A 21988-nucleotide genomic window follows, 5' to 3' on the forward strand; every position below is an offset into this window, starting at 1 on the left:
GTGTCAAAATTTCTCAAATCAGAAATCCCTCAACCAGCTCTAGTTATATGAAGTTCAAATTATTCTTTCCAGGATGCATTACCTTCCATTCATCATCCGCCATCACAATGCCAATTGACTTAAGTTTTATTAGGTCCTTCTGAAGTTCCTCTGTCTTTTTTAAATAAAAAATCTACATTTTATGTTACCTCCAAATTGTGCACTGCTCTCCCCCTTTTTAAGATCAATGAATATATTTAAGCACTAAACCTAAGTACAGAACCTGGGAGCAACTTACTTAAAATTTTTCCACATTGAGAACACATTTTTCCTAATGTTTTCTGTCTCAGTCAGTTTCTAATTCATGACAGACCATTACTTTGTAATGAAATTATACATATTTTGGTAAAAATAATTACAATATGAAAAAATGAGATTATGGCTTAAAACAAAGATGAGGAAATTAAATTAACCAGCTCTTCTGACTAATGTGAACAAATCAATGCATAACATATTTACCTGTATGATTATTATTTCTTAGCAAGTTTACTGAATATTTTCCACTTGAAATATCTTCCAAACATAATGAAATTTTCCCACATAGTAAAGTCAGCTTTTTGCTTTCTGGCAGGTTGCCATTTTGATATTTTCTCGTCTTAGCATGCAGCAGTATCATACAACATATATCACGGAATGCCAGCAGTGGTGAAAGGCGGGTAACAGCAACAAATGTCTTTGCTCCATCTGACGGAATTTTAGAAGGTCTTCCAAGGTACTCTTTTTTCAGATCATTCTTGCTATGGAAGTCTAATTTTATCCTTTTTGGCTGTGGTTCCATTTGGCATGAGGAGATAGACATTGCTGAGAAAGTCTTATTCAGTTTAACTATTTTACTCTGACACTCAATAACTGGAGAAACTGAAGTGAAGTCATGATCCATTACCAGGGATAAGCTGACATCATGCAGTGACCTGTAAAACCCATAAAGATTACTGTACTTCAAGTTCACATTTTACAGTCAGACAAATATAATCAAAGATTTGCAAAGAGGTGTACTGACATTTAGTGCTTTAACGTCTTGGAGATTCAAGATTTTATGCTGTCAGCCGCATTACCAAAGAACAGATGAATTGATCAAAAAATCTTTAACATATTTTCAGACTAATTCATATGATAGTGCAAAGGTGTCAGGTAAGCACTTTGAAAGTATATTTTAATATATACTTTACCCTAGTCAGTATGCATGGTGTGAGGTTTCGAAAACACAGGCTGGGATTTTCAGAGAAGCCTACCTGCTAGGTGTCCAATTCCCATTGGAAGTTAATAGGATCTATGTGCTTAATTCCCTTAGATGTCACTGAAAATCCCAGTCACAAGTTTGTGTAGATAAACGATTAAAGTTTATTTTTAAATTTTGTTTTAAAAAGGTATATTTACTTATAATGCAGTACAAGGATACCTAAAATACAGAACAGCAACATTCCTGCCATCTTTAAAAATCTGTTTGAAATGTGATGTTAATTCTTCAAGTGAAGGATAGGGCCCTTCTGCTACTTCAGACTTAATTTTAGAAACCTCTATGGAGTTTTGTTCAAATAGCATTTGAATTTCAAAGTAAGATTCTAAATTATTACACTATTTAACTTAACAGATACAATACAGTGCTGTGTGAAATTTGTGAAATGCTCTATTCACTTTAATATTACTATGTACTGTTCTCTCACAAGTGCCCTAAAAGGACTTGAAACAATGTTTTTGTTAATTTCATTTTGTCAGTCAACTAAGCTTCAAGCTATGAGTCAGGTTTAAAAGACTCATGTTTCACAGTTTTCTTTGCAGTGAAGTAACATCTTATGCTACAATACAACATTGCAATTTCGCTCAAAAGGAAGGGGAAACGTTTTTAGGCACAGGCATTGCTAGTTAAATATTCCATGGTCCCATTAAAAACAATTACTATGTTAAATACAAAATTACTACCTTCAGAGCTAAAAATTAAAACTTAAAAGCGAAGACAACCTTTTCCCCCAGTGGCTCTTAGAAATGAAGATGAAGTCAAGTTTTTTTTTATAAAACTATAGCAATCTGGCAGTTGAGAGAGACCACATGTATAGCTCAGGCACAGTGTCTAAAAGGCTTAGCAGGTCAGTTCACTCACAGTCATCGGACAGATTTTCAGTGGCACCCTCCAAAAGACTAACTTTTCCAACATCTACTACTTTGCTTATAGGAATATACATAGGTCAAAAGGTGAGAGCTCTGCCTCTAACAAGCAATATGTTCCTGTGTCAAGTTTAAACGCACTTTTCAAATTAAATACTTGCTAATTATATTTTTCTAGGACATAAGTGAATTAGTGAACACTCTCTAGGGATGGAAAATGTTCAACTAACTATGAAAATCAAGATATATAACAGAACAAACAAGTCATTTTAAAGAAAGTTAGTTTTATTTAATTTTTTATACATACAGGAAATGCTACAAATTTATTTACACTTGATTTAAATCATGTGGGATTGCCAAATTTTTATTTGGCTTCACATCGAACACCAAACTGTAACAAAATTCAATTCAGAAGACTAACACTAGAGTAGCTGGATGCACATCATGTGGCCAGATGTTACAAATGTTATGGTCAACAGAAAGTCTGCGATGTTTTCTATGGTACTTTTCTCTTAAAATGACATGGACTCTTGCCAAGAATGGAAACAGAAACAAACATTTTTAGATTTATTGAAGGAATTATGCTAAGGCAGCAGAAAGGATACAGTGAAAAATAAACCCAGAAATGCAAAAGTTAAGGAACTTTTAGCACTGATGTAGCCACATTGCACATAGGTAGTGTATTACGTTCAGTTTTCTTGCTTCCTATGTAGTTTAAAATTTCTTTAAGTTTATAACAGGGGTTGCTAAACCATGGCTCTTTTACAGTTAAAGTGCATCTTGTGGAGCCCCCCACGTCCCCTCCCCCGCTCCCATTCTCCATCTACCAGACTGCGGGGAACTCAGGGCTTCTGCCTTGCAGCAGGGTGGTGGGACTAGAGGTTCTGCCAGAGACAACTGGTGCCCGCTGGGGGCAGGGGGGCACAATTTAAAGGTTCGTCCCGTGCTCCTCCCAACAGCTTGAGTCACACCTCCCAGACACGTCTCCCCGCTTACCCTCAGTGGCCCCTCCCTGCAGCTTCAAGATGTTAGCTCTGCAGGGAGAGGCAGCAGCAAAAGCAGTGGCTCTCCCTGCAGCTCCCAGCTATTTGCCACTGCCTCTCCTTATGTCTATAGTTCCCAGCTTGACAGCTCCAGCAACTGCAGTGCACCGAGTGGGTCTGGTGGCACCATGTGACTGAGCGGGGCCAGCAAACTCAAGCAAAAATCAGGGGACAGGTACATGTCCCCCCCCCCAATGTATCACCTTTGGCTTCTGCCCAATGGGGAGGGGGTCTCAAGGCTTCAGCCCCACGGGGCATGCTTGCCAGGGCTCGGAGCTTCAGCAGGATTGGGGCTGAATTCCTGAGCCTGGGCAAATGTCTCCTGCACAGCTGAACCCCTGAGATCACCCTCCCCGCAGGGCTGAACCCTGAGCCCCGGCAGGCACCTCCTGTATGGCTGAAGTTCTGAGACCCTCCCACGCCACCGGGCTGAAGCCCTGAGCCCCAGCAGGCGTGACCTGGATCTTGATTTTCTGAAATTTTGTCATATGCGGCCCGGAGGGTAAGTAAGTTTGGCCACCCCTGGTTTATAACATAAAATATAGATTTCTAAAGCACAGAGCCAAAAGTTACAAGTCAAATTTTTAACTTTGTAGTCACCTTCAACTTTGTAACTGCAGGATCCAACTTATAGACTAAGTTATTAGAATGTATTTACTTACAAGTTAGGTGATTCTGTTATTTTTACTCCAATTACCAAACTGTCATCCACCACACGTTGCCATAATTTCTCTATGAGGTGTTCTGGGACCTCAGATGTCAATGTCATCTTTTTATCAAGAGGATACAGAAAATCTTCTTCATCATCCCAGAGTGAAACAAGACCTTCCTTACAGAAAAATATATCTGTTTAAATAACTGAAGTGCATATAGTATAATTCTTTTACTGAAGTACTTAAGTGTTTTTACTTTACTGATTACCAAAAAGTATTCAGCTGATCATGAGGACAAAACAGAAATTTACCTGGAATGTGTTACACTTGAAGTATGAATGGAAATCTATAGAAACTAATTCTATCCTCTACAATAAATGTAAGATGTGTTTATCTAACTGTGCTTTGCAATGAACTCCTCATATGCATTAAGAAACTCAAAATTCATCCTTCCATTGTGAAACTGATTATATATTACAACAACGCTGTACTGCCACATAACCCTGTTCAAGCCAGTTGGGTATGTGATCCAAAGTTGTCTTGCATGATTGCATCTTAGTATCTTTATAGCTTTTGGTTCCTAAAACTATTAATTAGCTAGACATTGACAAAGGTGAGTCTTGAGATGCCCTAAAATACAGATGCTCCAATGTAGGTTAATTGAATATGCCACACATCTAGGGAAATATACTAAGAGTCAGTTTCCTTAAGTGTGTCGCCTTTTCAACCCACAACTGAAAAGTCAGTTTCCTACTATATATCCATCTCCAGTTAAAATAGATCATATTTCATTTTGACAAAAAATATAGAAACCATGACCTCACAATCATTTTACCTCTTCTGCAGTTGGTAGGATATGCTCTCGCTCTTGGACAAGATCTATTAATGCGCAGCAAGATTCAAAAAGAACCTTCTCCTTGAGCCGTAAATGTTGTTGAAGTTCCCGAACAGAACTGCAACCAGCCTGTGGGGTATAAAAAGGATGGTGATTAGACTTAAGTCACCAAAGTATGAATGGAAGTGCCTTAGGGCCTTTCAGCTTTATACTCCACTCTAGACATTTAAGTCAAAATTTTAACTTCAGGGTGCCTGAAGTTAGGCACTGAAATTCATATTTTGAAAATCAGGCCACTTGCTGACAAAACAAACTTGGGTGCTTAACTTTAGACACTTAAAAAAAAAATCTTGGCTTTAAGATAGTCTTCTGGATCCTCAAAGAAATCATAGATCCACACAAATATTTAGTCATCTCTTCCTGCTTTACTTTTCCTATCTAAATAGAAAGTTCTTTTTGCCTACGTTGGTTGGGATTATTGGCCAAACAAAGACCTTACACTTAACTTCTGAATGCCCCATCTGATCAATCTCAAAATTGCCTGGAATGTTCTAGGCAGAAATTGGCATACATCTATTATTTTGATGAAAACCAGAAGGGGGGGTGGGAGGGGAAGCAAAGGACCCATCAAGCCCTTTGCATCTAGTTAGTAGACTTAGCTGCTTCAATCACCTCTTTAATCGTCTATAGGCCCAAAAAAACCAAAACCAAACAAACAAAAACCATTTGATGGCAGCCATTCAGCCTACTGGCATAATCTCAGCTCTGCCCATCGTCCCATTAGAGTTTGATGACACCCTGAATGCACTTATCTCCCGGCCAGGAATAAAATGAATAAGAATGGTATGGAGGATGAATGAAGGGTCATGGAGCACACAGAGGTGGGAGAGTCAATGGAGGAATGCATGGTGTGTGCAATGAGCTCACCTTGAAGAAGCAATAAAGTGAGTAACCCTCTGGTAATCTAATTTAAACTGTAAGCATGATAAATTATTGAACCCTAATTTGCATCTTCTATGCTTTTTCTCCAGAAATCTTGGTGCAGAAGTCTGGAATGTGTTCTGCTTCATGACAAAGCAGCAGTATTCAAGTATTTGTTTAGTAAACTCTTTGCTGCGTCTCCACCTCTGTCCTACTTTCTAGAAGAGCATCAAGAGAATTTTAGAAAAGATTCAGGACACAAAGCTATCTTTTCAAAAGGGAAAGGTTGAAAGATATAAAAGTTGGGATTCATTCCTTTAGTTGTTTCTGCAGCATGAACTTCATGCACACTGCCCCGCTCTTGCTCCTAAGCTCCCCATTTAGAACCCTCACATTTGTTTCTATTTCAGGAACTCACTGCAAACCCTTCACCATCCTCATGCCCAGGGCTCCAGGTGTCCATTTCTCATTCCCCCAAAGACTCTCTCTGACTCCCCCATTCTACGTGCTGTGTTCATCTGCATTCCCCAGTCTCCCTCCATTTTCCCCTTCCACTCCATACCAGAGTCCACCCCGCATTTTTCCCTCTTGCCAAAGTCTCTGTTAGCACCTCTTTTCACCCACCATTATTTCTCTTCTTTCTATCTGGGAGATATGTCATTTAGGATATCAACATGTTAAACTGTTTTGGGACAATGGGAAGAGGCGAGATAGGGATATGCTTGATGGAAAGTTACTAATTGGTGCTATCAACCAACTACAGTAAAAGCTGTGTTATCTGGCACTTTATCAACCAGAAAGCTCTATTAACTGGCATTTCCGATATCTCCCAATAAACAAATCTTCAGTCTAGTAACTGGGACGAGTATACTGCCCAGGAGGTTATGCAATTGCACATTCTGCACTCTACTTTTATGCAAAAGAGGCAGAAGACAAGTAAGCAAGCTGATATCAGGGATTTATTCAAAAAAGCAGCTTCCAGGATGTGTCATAGGGTCATTACAAATTCAGCCCAATCTCCTACAATGATAATTGATGTTGATAATGATGACCCTGACACACTGCAAGATCCTGAAGAGCCTTCTGAATCATCAAAGAAAGATTAAATTATGTTCAGTATAGTTTTAGAGCTTGGCTACACTTGCAGATGTAGAGCGCTGGGAGTTAAACCAGCCTTCAGATACCGCAGCAGGGAAAACACTGCCGTGTGTTTACACTGTCAGCTGCAAGCGCACTGGCCTGGGCACATAAGCAGCTCCTGCAATGCCACAAAGAGCAGTGCATTGCGGTAGCTATCCCAGTGTGCAAGTGGCTGCAGCGTGTTTTTCAAATGGGGGCGGGGGTGGAGTGTGACAGGGAGTGTGTTGCGCGTATGTGGGGGGAGAGAGAGTGTGTTTTGGGGGGCAGAGTGTGTCAGCATGCTGTCTTGTAAGTTCAGACAGCTGCAGACTCCCCTCTCCCCCACCTCTCTCTCTCAGACACACTCACAGCAGCAGCATTCCACAGTAATGGTTTGCTTTGTCCCAGAGCAGATAAGCACGCTGGCTGTCAGAAGCGGAGCTTTGAAAGGGGATATCCGCATGCCCGCAGCCGAGTTCAAAACAATGACAAAAGTGGCCACTTGACTTCAGGGGATTATGGGACGTTTCCGGCGGTCAATCACAGTGCAATAATGCAACATGTCGCCCACACTGACATCCTGGCATTTGAGCCAGGGCGCAGCAAGCTCTATGCTTCTCGTGGAGGTGGATTACCAGGAGCGTTCCAGCTGCAGAGTCCAGGTGCTCTACGTGTCTTGCCAGTGTGGACATCTCAGGAGTCGGGGCATCCAGGGCTGATTTAGTGCGCTAACTTGCAAGTGTAGCCAAGCCCATAGTGTTCAGTGTAATTTTAGTGATTCAGATGTACGCCATGCACTGTCCATAGTGATATGTAGTGTCATAAGATAACCTACTGTATAGAAAACTACCTGTATTCACCCAAGTGCTTCAAGAAACCAACTACTTTGCAGTGCAGTAATACCACTGGATTGGTAAGTACCTGTATACTATTTTATACTTTATTCATTTTATTGTATTCTAATCATTTGAAAATTGGTATTCTATTGGTAAGTATAACTAACTGGAATTTTTACTAACCGGCATGCTCCCCACCCCCATATCCCTAACATGCCAGATAAAGCTTTTAATGTAATTTGATCTATAGACAATTGCAGAGGTGCTTGATGCTATGGCTCTGCTAAACATATTCCAAGGGTTCCAGGTGTCCTCCATTTCCCCCCTTAGAGTTTTCTGATTTCCGCCCCCCCCCCAAAAGTAATAGGGTTCTGACCCTTGAGGCCTAAAAATTCCCTGAAATTTTGGTATTAATCAATGTGGCATTCAAAAGTTACCACGTTACAGCCAAACAGTGAAATGCCATTAAGTTGAGAATAGGATTTCTAAAGCTGGCCAATAATACTAATCTAAGAAATTAAGATGCACAGAATTTGAAAGTAGAGAGCAATTATTTGAATAGGAATTAGTCTTGCGCGTTTCACATAGGTCATTTCCCTCTAGCATAAATGAAGCCCTGGGACTTTTCTGGCAAAAATGATGCATTTCATGATTGTCAATGAAATCTACACTTGAGTAAGAGATAAAGTTGCCAATTAAGTTACATGAAATAATAATCAGCAGGAGGATGGAAATTTTACAATCCCAGGGTTCTCTATCTAGATTGCAGGTCTATGAAGATCAAAAAGCACTCAAAAGAAAGTTTTCAGTATACAGAATCTTACATGGGAGACAGTCAATGGGTCCGTAAGGCCCAAAGCAAAGAAAATTATTGCCTTCGAGAAAGTGGGAGAGACAGGAAGGAGGCACCTATAAAACTTCAGTGGCCAGACAGGAAGGTACTGAGCTATAAAGCTTCAAGTGTCCAGGCTACTTTCGAGGCTAATGCAAAGATTACCCCCCATGCTTGCTTTATTTTTCTTAGTCTATTCTGTTTAGGCATTTTACTTTTGCTTAATTGTTTTGCAAGCCTACCCCCACAAATCAGCTACTGACATGTGAAAATATACCACCAAGAGGTTAAGTGTCTCATCCACAGTCACAGACCAAGTCAGAATGAAAAACAGAATGAGGACCCAAATCACTTGACTGCTAGGCATGTGCAAAACCCAAGAGACTACTGTTACTTCCTTTCTCTCAAGGCAAACCATCACTGTTTAGAGAGTCTACGACTGTCCTGCCAGAAGAGAATCTCAAGCAATAAGAGTAACCATTCAAATATTAAGTTGGTATTTAAACACAGTGTGTATATAATGGCCATTGTGATAGTCTCAGGTATTTTGATAGAATAGTTTCAACATTACCCCCAAATCCCTTTATTTTCTGGATTTAAGTTGGAAACAAGTTAATTCTCGAAAATATTTGATTTTTTTCCCCCAGTGCATAGAAATTTTATATATTTCCACACTACTGGTTTTGTTTCTGATGCAAGAACATTTGCAATTTGGTAGGTTCAAATTCTGCTCTCAGGTGCACACATCCAAACTGTAGTAAGGTATGTGAGGAAAGACTATGAAGATTACTTGGCTAACAGAGTAATGAAATATGGACCACCACTGATGCAAAAAACAGAATACTTAATATTTATTTCTCCCTGAGCCATACTATATGATACAATTAACAGCAGAAATTATTTTCTGCTTTTTTGGCATAAATTTATCTTATGTTCTACATCAGATATATAACATAAGAATGGTCATACCGGGGGTCAGACCAACAGTCCATCTACCCCAGTATCTTGTCTTCTGACAGTGGCTAATGCCAAATGCTTCAGAGGGAATCAACAAAACAGGGCAACTATTGAGCGATTCATCCCCGGTCATCTAATCCCAACTTCTTGCAGTCAGAGACTTTGGCATACCCAGAGCTTGGGGTTGCATCCTTGACCAGCTTGGCTAATAGCCATTGATGAACCTACTCTACATGAACTTATCTCATTCTTTTTTGAGCCCAGTTATACTTTTGGCCTTTACAACATCCCTTGGCAATGGGTATGTTGACTGGGTGTTGTGTGAGGAAGTACTTCCCTTTGTTTGTTTTAAATCTGCTGTCTATTAATTCCATTGGGTGACCCCTAGTTCTTGTGTTATGAGAAGGGGTAAATAACACTTCCTTATTCACTTTCTCCACAGCATTCATGATTTTATAGACCTATATCATATCCCCCCTTAGTCATCTCTTTTCTAAACTGAATGGTCCTAATCTTTTTAATCTCTCCTCATACAGAAACTGTGCCATACCCCTAATCATTTTTGTTGCCCTTCTCTGTATTTTTTCCAATTCTAAAACATCTTTTTTGAGATGGGATGAGCAGAACTGCATGCAGCATACAAGATGTGGGCACACCCTGGATCTATAAAGTGGCGTTATGATATCTACTCCTTTCCTAGTGGTTCCTAAAACTGTTAGATTTTTTGATTGCTGCTGCACATTGAGCAGATGATTTCAGAGACCTATCCACGATGACTCCAAGATCTCTTCTGTGAGTGGTAAAGACTAATTTAGATCTTATCAATCTGTATGGTTTTCAACTATCAACACTGAATTTCATTGGCAATTTTGTCACCCAGTCTTGTGCGATCCCTTTGTAACTCTTCACAGTCAGCTTTGGACTTAACTATCTCGAGTAATTTTGTATCGTCTGCAAAATTTTGCCACCTCACTGTCCACCCTTTTTTCCAGCTCATTTAGAATATGTTAAATAGCACAGTCCACATACAGATTCTTGGGGGACTTCACTATTTATCTCTCTCCATTGTGAGCACTGACCATTTATCCCTACCCTTTGCTTCCTATCTTTTAACCAGTTACTGATCCATAAGAGCACCTTCCCTCTTATCCCATGACTGCCTATTTTGCTTACGAGCTTTTGGTGAGGGACCTTGTGAAAGGCTTTCTGAAAGACTAAGTACACTATATCAACCAGATCATTCTTGTCCACAGGCTTGACGACACCCTCAAAGAATTCTAATAGATTGATAAGGCATGATTTCTGTTTACAAAAGACATGTTGACTCTTCCCCAACATATTGCGTTCATCTGTGTGTCTGATCATTCTATTCTTTACTATAATTTCAACTAATTTACTTGGCACTGAAGTTAGGCTTGCCAGTGTGTAATTGCCAGGATCGGCTCTGGAACCCTTTTTTAAAAAAATGGTATTACTTTAGTTATCCACCAGTCATCTGAGACAGAGGCTGAGTTAAGCAATTGATTACATACCACAGTTTAGTAGTTTTGCAATTTCATAGTTGAGTTCCTTTGGAATTTTTGGGTGAATACTATCTAATACTGGTGACTTATTACCATTTATCAGTTTGTTCCAAAACCACCTCTATTGACTGCCTCTAGTCTGGGATGGTTCCTTAGGTTTGTCACATAAAAAGAATGGCTCGAGTATGGGAATCTCCTTCACATCCTCTGCAGTGAATATGGATGTAAAAAATTCATTTAGCTTCTCCACAATGGTCTTGTCTTCCTTGAGTACTCAATTAATACCTTGATTGTCTAGTGACCCAATTGATTGTTTGGCAGGTTGCTGCTTCTGATGCACTTACATTTGTTGTTGGTGTGTGTGTGTTTTGCTATTTACTCTCCAAATTCTTTTTTGGCCTGCCTAATTACACTTTTACCCTTGACATGCCAGAGTTTATGCTCCTTTCTTTCTAATTTAAAAAAAAAAAAAAAAAAAAACTCAGCAATTTACGTATTAGGAAATACAGAGAGCACTACAGAATGCAAACCTGTAACCTTGCTTCGAGAGCTTGGATGGTAAGAAAACCATTCTCTTGTAGTTCTTCCGTAGGAGGAAAATCCTCTGTACAATTGATGTTGCTCTAAAGAAAAGAAAACATTAGTCTATCAGCTGAAAGCAAGATGCAGCTTACTGACATACAATTATAGAAGAACCTATTATGAGAAATTATAAAGCCACAAGGATCATAATGTGCAATCAAAACAGTTTTTTTATCTACCAAATAAAAGTAGAAGTTAATGGTAAATATTGCAAACACCAATTTATGAGAAGTTAATTAACAAGTGCTAGGCTCTTAAGTGTCTTTGGTTAATCAGAAAATAAACAATGTAGCAAGTGTTGCTATAAGTATCAACATGAAACCTCTTCAGCAGCATTATTTTAATTTCCCCAAAGATCTTCTGTTATTGACTGTCACGTCAAGTCAGACAGTTATTTCAATTGATTCTTGTTTGTTATAACCTCACTATTAAAATCATAAGGCATTGTATTCAAATTTAAGGGGATTTGATAGCATATGTACAGCTTTACTTTGCACAAATATTTCTATTCATATCTTGAGCTTCTGTTAATGAAATTTCATTAGCATGTATTGAATGGGTAAGAAAAGGTAAACTGAACTTACTGCATAGCTGACCTCTCCAAAATCTGTTATAATGAATGTACTTAAACTATCTGTATTAGATTCGTCCTTAAAAAGTAATACAATTTGTTCAGTCCCAGTGCCAATAAAGTCATCTACCAGAACAGACTTCACTTCTTGCCATCTGGAAGCAACCTGCAGTAAAATGCAATATTAAAAATGTATACACCTTTTTCAAAGACATCTGTATTTGAGATTCAATTTTGTTGCAGTTTGCCTACAATTATCCACTTTTTAAAAAAGCACATAAGTGAGCAATTACTATATTTGCACAAGCAGGTACTTTAGTCAAGGGGTTGGACCACGGTACTGTGAGCTAAAGTCTCAAATTCTGTTTCTAGCTCTATCACCCTGGAAAAATTAGTTATCTTCGGTGTCTCAATTTTCCCCATCTGTAAAGTGCATATAACTTCTTTCAAAGAAAAGTCCACTTTTCCAAATAACGTCTTTCAAATACTGCAGCTTTTGAGTGTTCATTCTTAAATACAATTTACAATAAGGATTTTCAGAATTTATTGAGACCCGTGATTTAGTCATGTGATTCCCACCAATATTAAGATAGTTGTAGAGCTAAATTCTGCACCATGTATGGAAAGCTAGCTTATTCACAGAGCAGTTAAGGAGATGGTAACTTCAGGCATTTAGAGCCTGCCATATTCCCTCTCAAAGCTCAAATTACAAACAAAAATATCAAATTAAATGTTTATGTCAATTAGGTTCATTAAATGTGAAGAACTGAACAAAAAGCGTATTTTGTGCTTTGAAGGCAAACTACGAATTTCCAAATAAAGCAAAATTAAACACAGCTTCGTCAGAATATCAAAACACTAATCATTCACACTGCCTCATGAATGTAGCAAAACTAAAGCCAAAAAATGTCCATGGGCTTCACTTGCTGCATTTCTTTGTTGCTAAAATGTTAGGGAAAGTTAGTAAAATCCAAGCAGCAAATTTAAATTTGGAGTCAATATCTATTCAGTTCAGTTCTCTAAAATGGATTATGTAAAAACATTCATAACACAGACTTATTATAAGGGCAATTTTTATTCTAAACAACTTTTGAAATAGGAAGAGAGACACTGGCCAAGTCTCATTTTTTTTAATTAAGCAACTGAATCATTTACTGGTTTTTTTAGAAAAATCACAGAGCAATACTAGGAAAGATGTACCCTACTGTACGTAGGTCATTTTAATGGAAGCAACATAAGGAGGAGCAGAGGTTTACACTAAGCTCTCTCTTGTGGGAACCTGACTTACAAATGTGGATGGGGAGAGGAAATAAAACCCTTAAAAACTTCCATTGTTTCTAGCTATATAAGACCATAATACCTGAAAGCTATCTTTCTGCACAGCACAGACATTTCCGGAAGCAAATGACACAACATACAGCATGCCATTTCTGCTTGTTGTCGCTACTTGTATTGAACAGGGCTCCTCATATGGAAGCTGGCAGATATCTTTAGGAAGACCATCTTGGAACCAAATCAACTGTTTTTTGTGGGTGATGGCAGCAGCTGATGTTCTGAATTGGCTTCTTGATATTGCAGTCCTGTGGACATGCACACAAGATATCACGCTGCTATAGGCATGAGGCAGAAAACAGGTGCCAGTTAATATTTTGTGATTTTCAATTGCATATACAACAAACTCACTGCCCCAGATGGCTCCATCTGATTTCGAAAGTGTTTGCCCATCTTTTTCTTGTGGCAAACAAGCAGTTCTTGTCCCTAATACTACAATGCCTTCATTCTCAATCTCATCCGCCCATTCAATGGAAGAAAATGGAACAGAAGCACTTAGCACTGTGTAGGTTTTGGTAGAGATATAAACTAGTTTTTTAGCATGTCTCCATAATACTGTTGGACCATTAAGCAACCTTATATCATCTTTCAATTCATAGTCCAATTTAAAATTTAAGCACTGTTCAAATTTGTTGGAGCTGTGAAGCAACAATAAAAAGTATTTGAAAACACTATTATTTTTTTTCTCTCTCATCAAAATACAGGGGAGATTAATTCCTGTTCTGAAGTCTGCTGTACAGCTGCAACAAACAATTTCAATATTCAAGCTCCCACCATGCATGCTAAACAGTCCTGAGGATTTTTGAACAAACAGCTTAGTGCCACTGTCGTATGCCATTCTGTTGACATGTAATCCTCTTGTTTTTTCAGCCGCACATTTTGCTTTTGACAGCTGAAAAATGAGGACTTCTCCATTGTAAGATAAGATTTTTTCTTGTTCATCTGATAGCATTTCCCTTTATGGTTATTCCACTACATGAATTCTGGATGTCTCTTCATTTTTCATTAGGACAATTTTTCTGTTGAACGAAATTTGTAATCCAACTGATCTTTTTCAATCTACAAAAGTAAAAAGAAATAAAAGCTTTTCAGATTAATTGAATATAATTCATGAGGATTGCAGTTACAAGCCAATCATATGGTCCCTACTATAAAGTTCTGAAGTTAGTGTGATGTTTGCCACAGTTAGCAATGCAGGACTGGAATCAAACTTAAAAACTTTTAAATCAAATATAGACAATCAGTAACAATTTGTGGTAGAGATCTAATATTTTTACTCTTAATATGACAAAATATCTTTTAGTTAGTTTTTGACATTGTTGTTTACCAAAAGTATTAATATACTGGTTTCCAACAATTCTACAACATAAAATAATTTATTTCATTTAAGCTATTTGATAACAAAATTATATTAAGTTATTTCACACATATGGAATCATGAAAATTCAAGAAGGTTGCTCTTAGGCAGGGGTGGGCAAACATTTTGCCCCGAGGGCCACATCGGGATTGCAAAAATGTATGGAGGGCTGGGCAGGGAAAGCTGTGCCTCCCCGAATAGCCTGGCCCCCGCCCTCTACCTGCACCCTCACACTTCCTGCCCCCTGACCGCCCCCCCCGGGACCCCAGCCCCATCCAACCCCCCCTGCTCCCTGTCCTGACTGCCCAACCCCCTATTCACACCCCCCACCCCCGAGACTCCCACGATTATCCAACCACCCCTGTTCCCTGTCCCCAGAACCTCTGCCCCATCCAACCACCCCCTGACCGCATCCCCGGGATCCCTTGCCCCTTATCCAACCCTTCCCCTCCTCCCCTCCCCCCCAGCTCCCTTACCATGCTGGAGCCAGCCATGCCACTGCGCTGCCCGGCAGGAGCTTGCCGCCTGGTGGAATCAGCCACGCTGCTGCACTGCCTGGCAGGAACGGCAAGCCAGAGCGCTGGCAGCGTGGCGGCAGGAGAGGAGGGACAGCAGGGGAGGGGCCAAGGGCTAGTGTCCCCAGCCGAGAGCTCAGGGGCCGGGCAGGACAGTCCTGCGGGCTGGATGTGGCCCGCGGGTCATAGTATGCCCATCTCTGCTCTAACAGGAAATTGCAACTCCAAGAACTCCCAAACTATTTACTCAGGCATAATTCTATTTACATTTAAAGAATTTATTCTTGAGCACAGTTACACAAAAAGGTCTTTTTACAAGACTTTATAAGAATACAACTATCATGGTTGCCTGGAAAACCTTTTATAGACAAAATGTAAAGAATGGAGGCAACCTAAGCCAAGTGACAGGTCACAATTTATATCCCAACTACATATTCTCAGCAAGCTCCTGAGAAGAACAAAGGTTAATTTCCATTAGCTGGTCCCATAAATCAACAGCAACTGAAAACAGCTTGATTTATATCTAGTTTATTTTTAGCAAGGAAACAAGCAGATGTTGGGAAAGTAAATTTAATTCTTAGCTACATTTAAAAAAATCAATACTACACATTGTGTGAAATATATATTTTCAAATATGTAGCAACAATTTAAATAATACTGAATTACTTTCACATTAAGCCTTATTGTTGAACAAAATTGCTTTTCATGTAATATTTCTCATTTCAACTGATGCGGTTTGAAAGTTATTTTTTTCATCCCAATCTGGTCCAAGTTAGTTAAGCCTTTCTGAGAAAAAAAACAATACATTTTCCCCATAAGTTCCATTTAGAAGTTTTGTTCTTGGATAACAAACACACCCAAACCAAGACACTTCATACTTGGCATATTAGTTTTATTGAAGCTTAAAAAGCAAACCAGGTTTAAGGAAAACTGATCAACAGTTTGAGACAGTTAGGAGCTTTTAAGTAGACAGTTGCATATATGTGCAAACTTTCTCCAGGTGTACACCGAAAGAAGGGAGAACGATTCCACTCCTGTCCTCACTTCTCCACCTATTTCTTTTTTCTAGATGAGATTAGAAATACACAGAGTGGATAAAAAAAATCAATGATTTAAAAAATTTTAAAAAATTAATTGATTTTTTGATAAAATGCTTTTTGAGGAAAAAACCTATCTAAAGATAGTTTTAATTAAGATATCTTTGAGCTATAATGTATCTCATCATGGGATAGGGATTATAAATTCTAATTCTATAGTATGAGACAATATATTCATGTAATGTTTAAGAAAAGTTTTGTAAATGAGTTCCAATAGTTCATGGATTAGGGACCCAATTTTATGGGGTCCAGGGGCTTCTGGATAGATTTAGATTAATCTTTACATCTACCCAATGGGACTCTGTGCTCAGTCTATAAGATAACATCAGAGATGCTTAGTTTTGCAGTTCTCAAACTGTGGATTTGTGTCTCCAGAGATAACATGCTTGTTAACAACAAAAATATTTTAAAACAAAATAAAAATAAATAAATAAATAAAATAGAGGTGAGAAATAGACCTCAACCCCACTGTCCCTCTACAAATTTGTGTACACAGAGTCAATCCCTTACCTCTCTCTAAAAGTGCAAAGTTTCAAAAAGTTCAATGAACAGAAGATTGTTGGGGGTGGAACAGATCTGGACAAGGAGAAGTCTGGAGATAAATGTGAGAAGGGAGGGATAGGCAGTAGAAACAAAAGTGAAACTGTTTGAGCAGCATATTCCAGAAGTCTTGAGGTCTTTCTGAGTGCAGCCTTCATTGATTTGAGATCTACCATACCATTCTCTCACTAGAAGAGAAAACCTATAACGGTAGCAGGCCGTAAAAGAGACCCAGTTTGTGAATCATAGAATTGAATCATAGAATATCAGGGTTGGAAGGGACCTCAGGAGGTTATCTAGTCCACCCCCTGCTCAAAGCAGGATCAATCCCCAATTTTTGTCCCAGATCCCTAAATGGCCCCCTCAAGGGTAGAATTCACAACCCTGGGTTTAGCAGGCCAATGCTCAAACCACTGAGCTATGTCCGCAATGATCCTGTTGTATGTGCTTGTGTGACAACAGAAGAAGGGAATGTCTTCCTTACAGAAACAATTGATACATCAAGAAATGCACACAGCAGAATATTTACAAGTAGTAGTAGTAAAAGCTATAACAAACTGTGAAAAAAAATTCAAAAGTCTAGTACGCAACTTGGTCACAGACAATGCTGCAAACGTATCCAAGATGAGAAGAAATTTAGAGGAGAGTCCCAAGGTAATAACATACAGCTGCAGTGCTCATTTGATGCAGCTCCTAGCCAAAGACTTCAGTGTTCCAGAAATAAAGGCTAACGTTGTTGATATTGCAAAATACTTCCATAACAGCCACTTTGCAGCAGCTGCTCCGAAAAAAGTGGGAGGAAGCAAGCTAACTCTCCCACAAGACATGCGATGGAACTCAGTAGTGGACGGTTTTGAGCACTATATCAAGAACTGACCTAATCTGATGACAGTTTATGAAAAAAATCGTGAAAAAATAGATATCACTGTCACAGCCAAAGTTCTCAACATTGGGTTTAAGAAAAATGTGAACACATGCTAAGTACCCTGAAGTCTATTTCTGTAGCCTAGAATAAAATGCAGGGAAATAGCTGTTTTATGGCGGACACTGTTGAAATTTGGAAAGAACTAAGTGAGATCTTAAAGAGAAATATGCAATGAGAGAGTTAAATTACAAGCATTAAAAAAAAATGAATGATACAAGCACTATCTCCAGCTTATTTTCTTGCAAATATTCTCAGGACTCAGTACCAGGGTCAAACCTTCACAGCTGAAGAAGAGGAGTTGGCTATGATGTGGACATCCAGCAATCATCCCTCCATAATGCCAACTATAACAAACTTCAGAGCTAAGGGTGAACCATTCAAGAAACATATGCTTGCTGATGGTATTTTAAAGAAAGTCACACCAGTGAACTGGTGGAAGTCATTTAAGCACTTGGATTCAGAGACTGTTGAAGTGATAATCTCACTTTTAACAGCAGTAGCTTCTTCTGCCGGCGTAGAAAGAATATTTTCTTCCTTTGGACTAATTCATTCCAAATTGAGAAATTGTTTGGGACCTGAAAAAGCAGGAAAGCTTGTTTTTCTCTTCCAGATTATGAACAAACAGGAAAATGAAGGTGAAGACGACTGAGTTAACTGAAGAAGCCAATACAGGTATTTTAAATTTTTCATGTTGACCTGGCTGACATAAATATTAAAAAAAAAAAAAATCAACTAACTATTTTAGTAAAAACAATTTTAACAAAAACAAACCTGATTTTAAAAAACTTGAACGTTTAACTCAATTCAAAAATTCATATGCTTGTTTTGTTAAAATATTATATATGTTTGCTGATGAAGGAAAAAAAACCAGAATACATAACGCTGTTGTTTTAGTTAAATAAAACAATTTAAAATGTCTGTCTGGTGATTTTCTCCTCCTAATACAGCATGACAAGAAAAGCCTCCAAATATTAATGATTAACCTGTTTAATTGGAGATATTTATGAAGTCACTGGGAGGTGAACTATCTGCTTCAATTACCTTTGGTAAATGAAATAACCAATAATTCATTTTCTGATATAGCTGTTTTCAAAAGAAATCACTTTAAAAATGTATAGTGGTTACCTTCTAAAAATGAAACCTACATCTATCTCTCAGTTGTGAAGATTACGTATTAAGGTTATAACAACCAACAAGAATGCACTTTTATGTAGAAATCCATGATTAAATAGAGGCTTCCTGACTAGTGATTTAAATCATTATTTAAATCAATTTGGTTTAAATTAAATCCACCCTGGAAATACAACATGGCTACAAGTTACCTTTCACAAACTGCACAATAAAATAAATAGTAATAATAATAATAAAAAGAAAGTTAATAGATAAAGAAATGGATTGAAATTTGTTGTAAAACATTTATAGTAAAAATGTAGTTCGAAGTTTTCCCGGATATATTTTTTTTCATTAACAGTCCCACAAAAACAAAAGTGACCACATTCAATTTATAAAAGACCACGTTACAAGTAATTTGCTACTCTGCATTAGTACACGTACTAGTAACTTGTTATACCCATCCAATGAACACAAGTTAACGTTACCACAGGAACGAGCAAGTCATTTAACCACTCAGTAAACCAGTTCCCCATCTGGAATAGTAAAACAGGAACAGTAGTAATTCCCTACTTCACATCAGTGTTGTGAAGATAAATACATTAATGATTGTGACAGTCAAATATAATAGTAATGGAAACTATTTAAATACCCAAGATTTATAAATAGTCTGCAAAAGTGAGGTTCCTAATTTATATAGATTCTTATAACATCCTCATCACTGTATTATGTGTGTGTGCCATTTCCTATTTTTCAAATTCAGTGCATCTAAAGACCCAGAACTTGGAACTAATTCACATGGGGGGACCCATGTGTTGAAATGGTACCTTTCTGTGCAGAGCAAGGTGCAAGATAAGCCTTAAGGTTGTGTCAAAATAGGTTTTTCCAAGTAACACACTTTGCAGAAATAGTATTTTCATTTAAAAAGCAAGTTCACACCTCTGATAAAATTCCTATCTAGGAATGATCCAAAAGGAAAAGAACTATTGTTCTAGCCATCCAGTGAGGAATCCCCCCATTACCCTACTTACAAAAAATGAGTGTTCTAAACTACATGCAAAATTCGCTGCCGCATATTACAGCATATTTGCATTAAAGCTACAATACTAGTTACATTCTTCTGCTCTGTTTAGTAAAGTGCTTTTTACAGTAGCAGAGATTCATTGAGCAGATAGGAATTGTTCTAGCACCAAAATCTGGAGATAGTCCAAGGTTTTCCATTTATGGCATTGTTTTGTCATGAATTCCAACAGCTCTCCTATTCACTCATACTTTTTGATCAAGATGTAAGATATCAATAAGCTACTTATAACTACATGTATTAACAAAAAGAAAAGGAGTACTTGTGGCACCTTAGAGACTAATCAATTTATTTGAGCATAAGCTTTTGTGAGCTACAGCTCACTTCATCGCTCACGAAAGCTTATGCTCAAATAAATGGGTTAGTCTCTAAGGTGCCACAAGTACTCCTTTTCTTTTTGCAAATACAGACTAACACGGCTGTTACTCTGAAACACGTATTAAGGATGTCTAATTCACAAAAGAGAAAAACTTTACTAACTTGTACACTTTATATTGAAAAGTAGCTCTCTGCATACCAAACCAGTCTTCAATTCACCAAGCTGAACCTAATGAAATATAGCTGCAGCCTGCATACAGGAATTACCAATTGAGTGGTTGCCACTGGCACCATCAATGTGGAGAGAAATGCAAGTTGCAAGTGACTTACCAGGTGATGTGTATAGTTTACAACTCTGAATGTGGGCGGAATACCTAGAGTCTCTATTCAGTCTGATAGTTCAGCTATCAACTAGATCAGTGGTTCTCAAACTTTTTTACTGGTGGCCCCATTCACATAGTAAGCCTCTGAGTGCGAGGCCCCTTATAAATTAAAAACACTCTTTTACATATTTAACACCATTATAAATGCTGGAGCCAGAGCCGGGTTGGGGTGGAGGCTGACAGCTCGTGACCCCCCCCCCCGCCCCATGTAATAACCCGGCGACCCCTTGAGGGGTCCCGACCCCCAGTCTGAGAACCCCTGAACTAGGTAAACGCTTATAAGCCAGGAGAGCCCGACTCCCGAGCTAGAGAAGCGTGGGCAGCCACCTTCCCCAATCTGCCCCCTCCCGAAGCACTTTCGTGAAGTCGTTCCCTGAGATCCGTATTAATTAAACGCTAAAAGTAAACCTCAGCCCAACCCTCAGGGGTCGCTGTCCACTTCGGGGGGTCCCCCTCAAGGCGGCGCAGCCCACACCTGAAGTCAGCGCTCTTGACATCGCCAATCCCGCACGCCCAGGTCGGGGCACCAGCCATCTGCCCCAGGGGGGCGGCCCAGTGCGTGCCCCCGGGGCGGGGGCCGTTACGGGCAAGCCCCGCCGGGCGGCGCGCGGATGGTGCTGCAGGGGCGGGGGCGGCCGCGGCGCGCGCGCGCGGTGCCCGTTCCCAGGCAGCGGCGCCGGGGCCCGTTACACAGGCACGAACCTCCCGTCCCCGCAGCTTCGCTAACCGCGCCCCGGCCCCGGCCCCGCCGCGCTCAAGGGCAAAGGGCCGCAGACCGCGCGCCAGGCCGGAGAAGGGGTGGGGGGCAGCGCTCGGGGCCCCCCGCCCCACGCGACCTTACCTGTCCCGCGCGCGGACACCGCCCCGCAAAGCATTGTGGGAGAGGAAACTCTCCCGGCAAGGCTGGAGAGGAGGAGAGAGGCAAGACATGACGGGCGGGCGCGGGGCGGGGCTTTGGGAGGCGCGGGGCGGGGCTCGCTCCCGGGCGGGCGTCATTGGGGCGGACGGCGGCGGGCTGATTGACTTGTTGGGGGCAGTTCCGGGAAGCGCGCGGCGTCAGTTGGCGCTCCCTAGCCCCCCCCCCCCCCTCCCTCCCGTCACGCGCTTCTCCTCCGCCCCCGCCCCGCCCTGCTGCCTTGTCACCTGCTGGTGCAGGGTCCGCAGAGCCTCAGCGGGACCATGGCCGGCGTGAGTAGTTGCGCGAGAGCGAGGCGGTCGGTGATTTCTCCCACGCACCCCCCCCCGAGAGCCGCGTCTCTGCCCCTCCCCCCTGCTGCGGAGCCCGGGGAGGGGGGAACGAGGGGGTCCAAACTTGC

General features: G+C 40.1%; 2 protein-coding genes across 9 annotated transcripts in view; one reads left to right on the top strand and one right to left on the bottom strand.

Annotated features, from left to right (window-relative positions):
• FANCB (FA complementation group B) overlaps nucleotides 1-21600 on the bottom strand; it is a 28023-nt gene extending 6423 nt beyond the window's left edge. The window contains exons 1-7 of one of the 6 annotated variants that reach the window (XM_073355578.1): nucleotides 21514-21600; nucleotides 13375-14405; nucleotides 12028-12180; nucleotides 11392-11484; nucleotides 4674-4802; nucleotides 3848-4014; nucleotides 499-950 (exon numbers count right to left, since the gene is read on the bottom strand). In XM_073355578.1, the coding sequence (XP_073211679.1) occupies nucleotides 499-950; nucleotides 3848-4014; nucleotides 4674-4802; nucleotides 11392-11484; nucleotides 12028-12180; nucleotides 13375-14298 (1918 nt within the window). In that variant the 5' untranslated portion in view covers nucleotides 14299-14405; nucleotides 21514-21600. The other 5 variants (XM_073355627.1, XM_073355588.1, XM_073355617.1 and 2 more) reach the window with 5 other exon arrangements.
• A 167-nt stretch (nucleotides 21601-21767) lies between these two features.
• Nucleotides 21768-21988, top strand: part of MOSPD2 (motile sperm domain containing 2) — a 62454-nt gene continuing 62233 nt past the window's right edge. The window contains exon 1 of one of the 3 annotated variants that reach the window (XM_073355660.1): nucleotides 21768-21860. Coding sequence is in view for 2 of the 3 variants with exons in the window: in XM_073355640.1 (XP_073211741.1) it covers nucleotides 21852-21860 (9 nt within the window). In the remaining variant the exon portion in view is untranslated. The remainder of the gene's footprint in view (nucleotides 21861-21988) is intronic. The other 2 variants (XM_073355640.1, XM_073355649.1) reach the window with 2 other exon arrangements.

The sequence above is a fragment of the Lepidochelys kempii genome, chromosome 1 (genome assembly GCF_965140265.1).
Source record: "Lepidochelys kempii isolate rLepKem1 chromosome 1, rLepKem1.hap2, whole genome shotgun sequence".
In the NCBI taxonomy this organism is placed as follows: Eukaryota; Metazoa; Chordata; order Testudines; family Cheloniidae; genus Lepidochelys; species Lepidochelys kempii.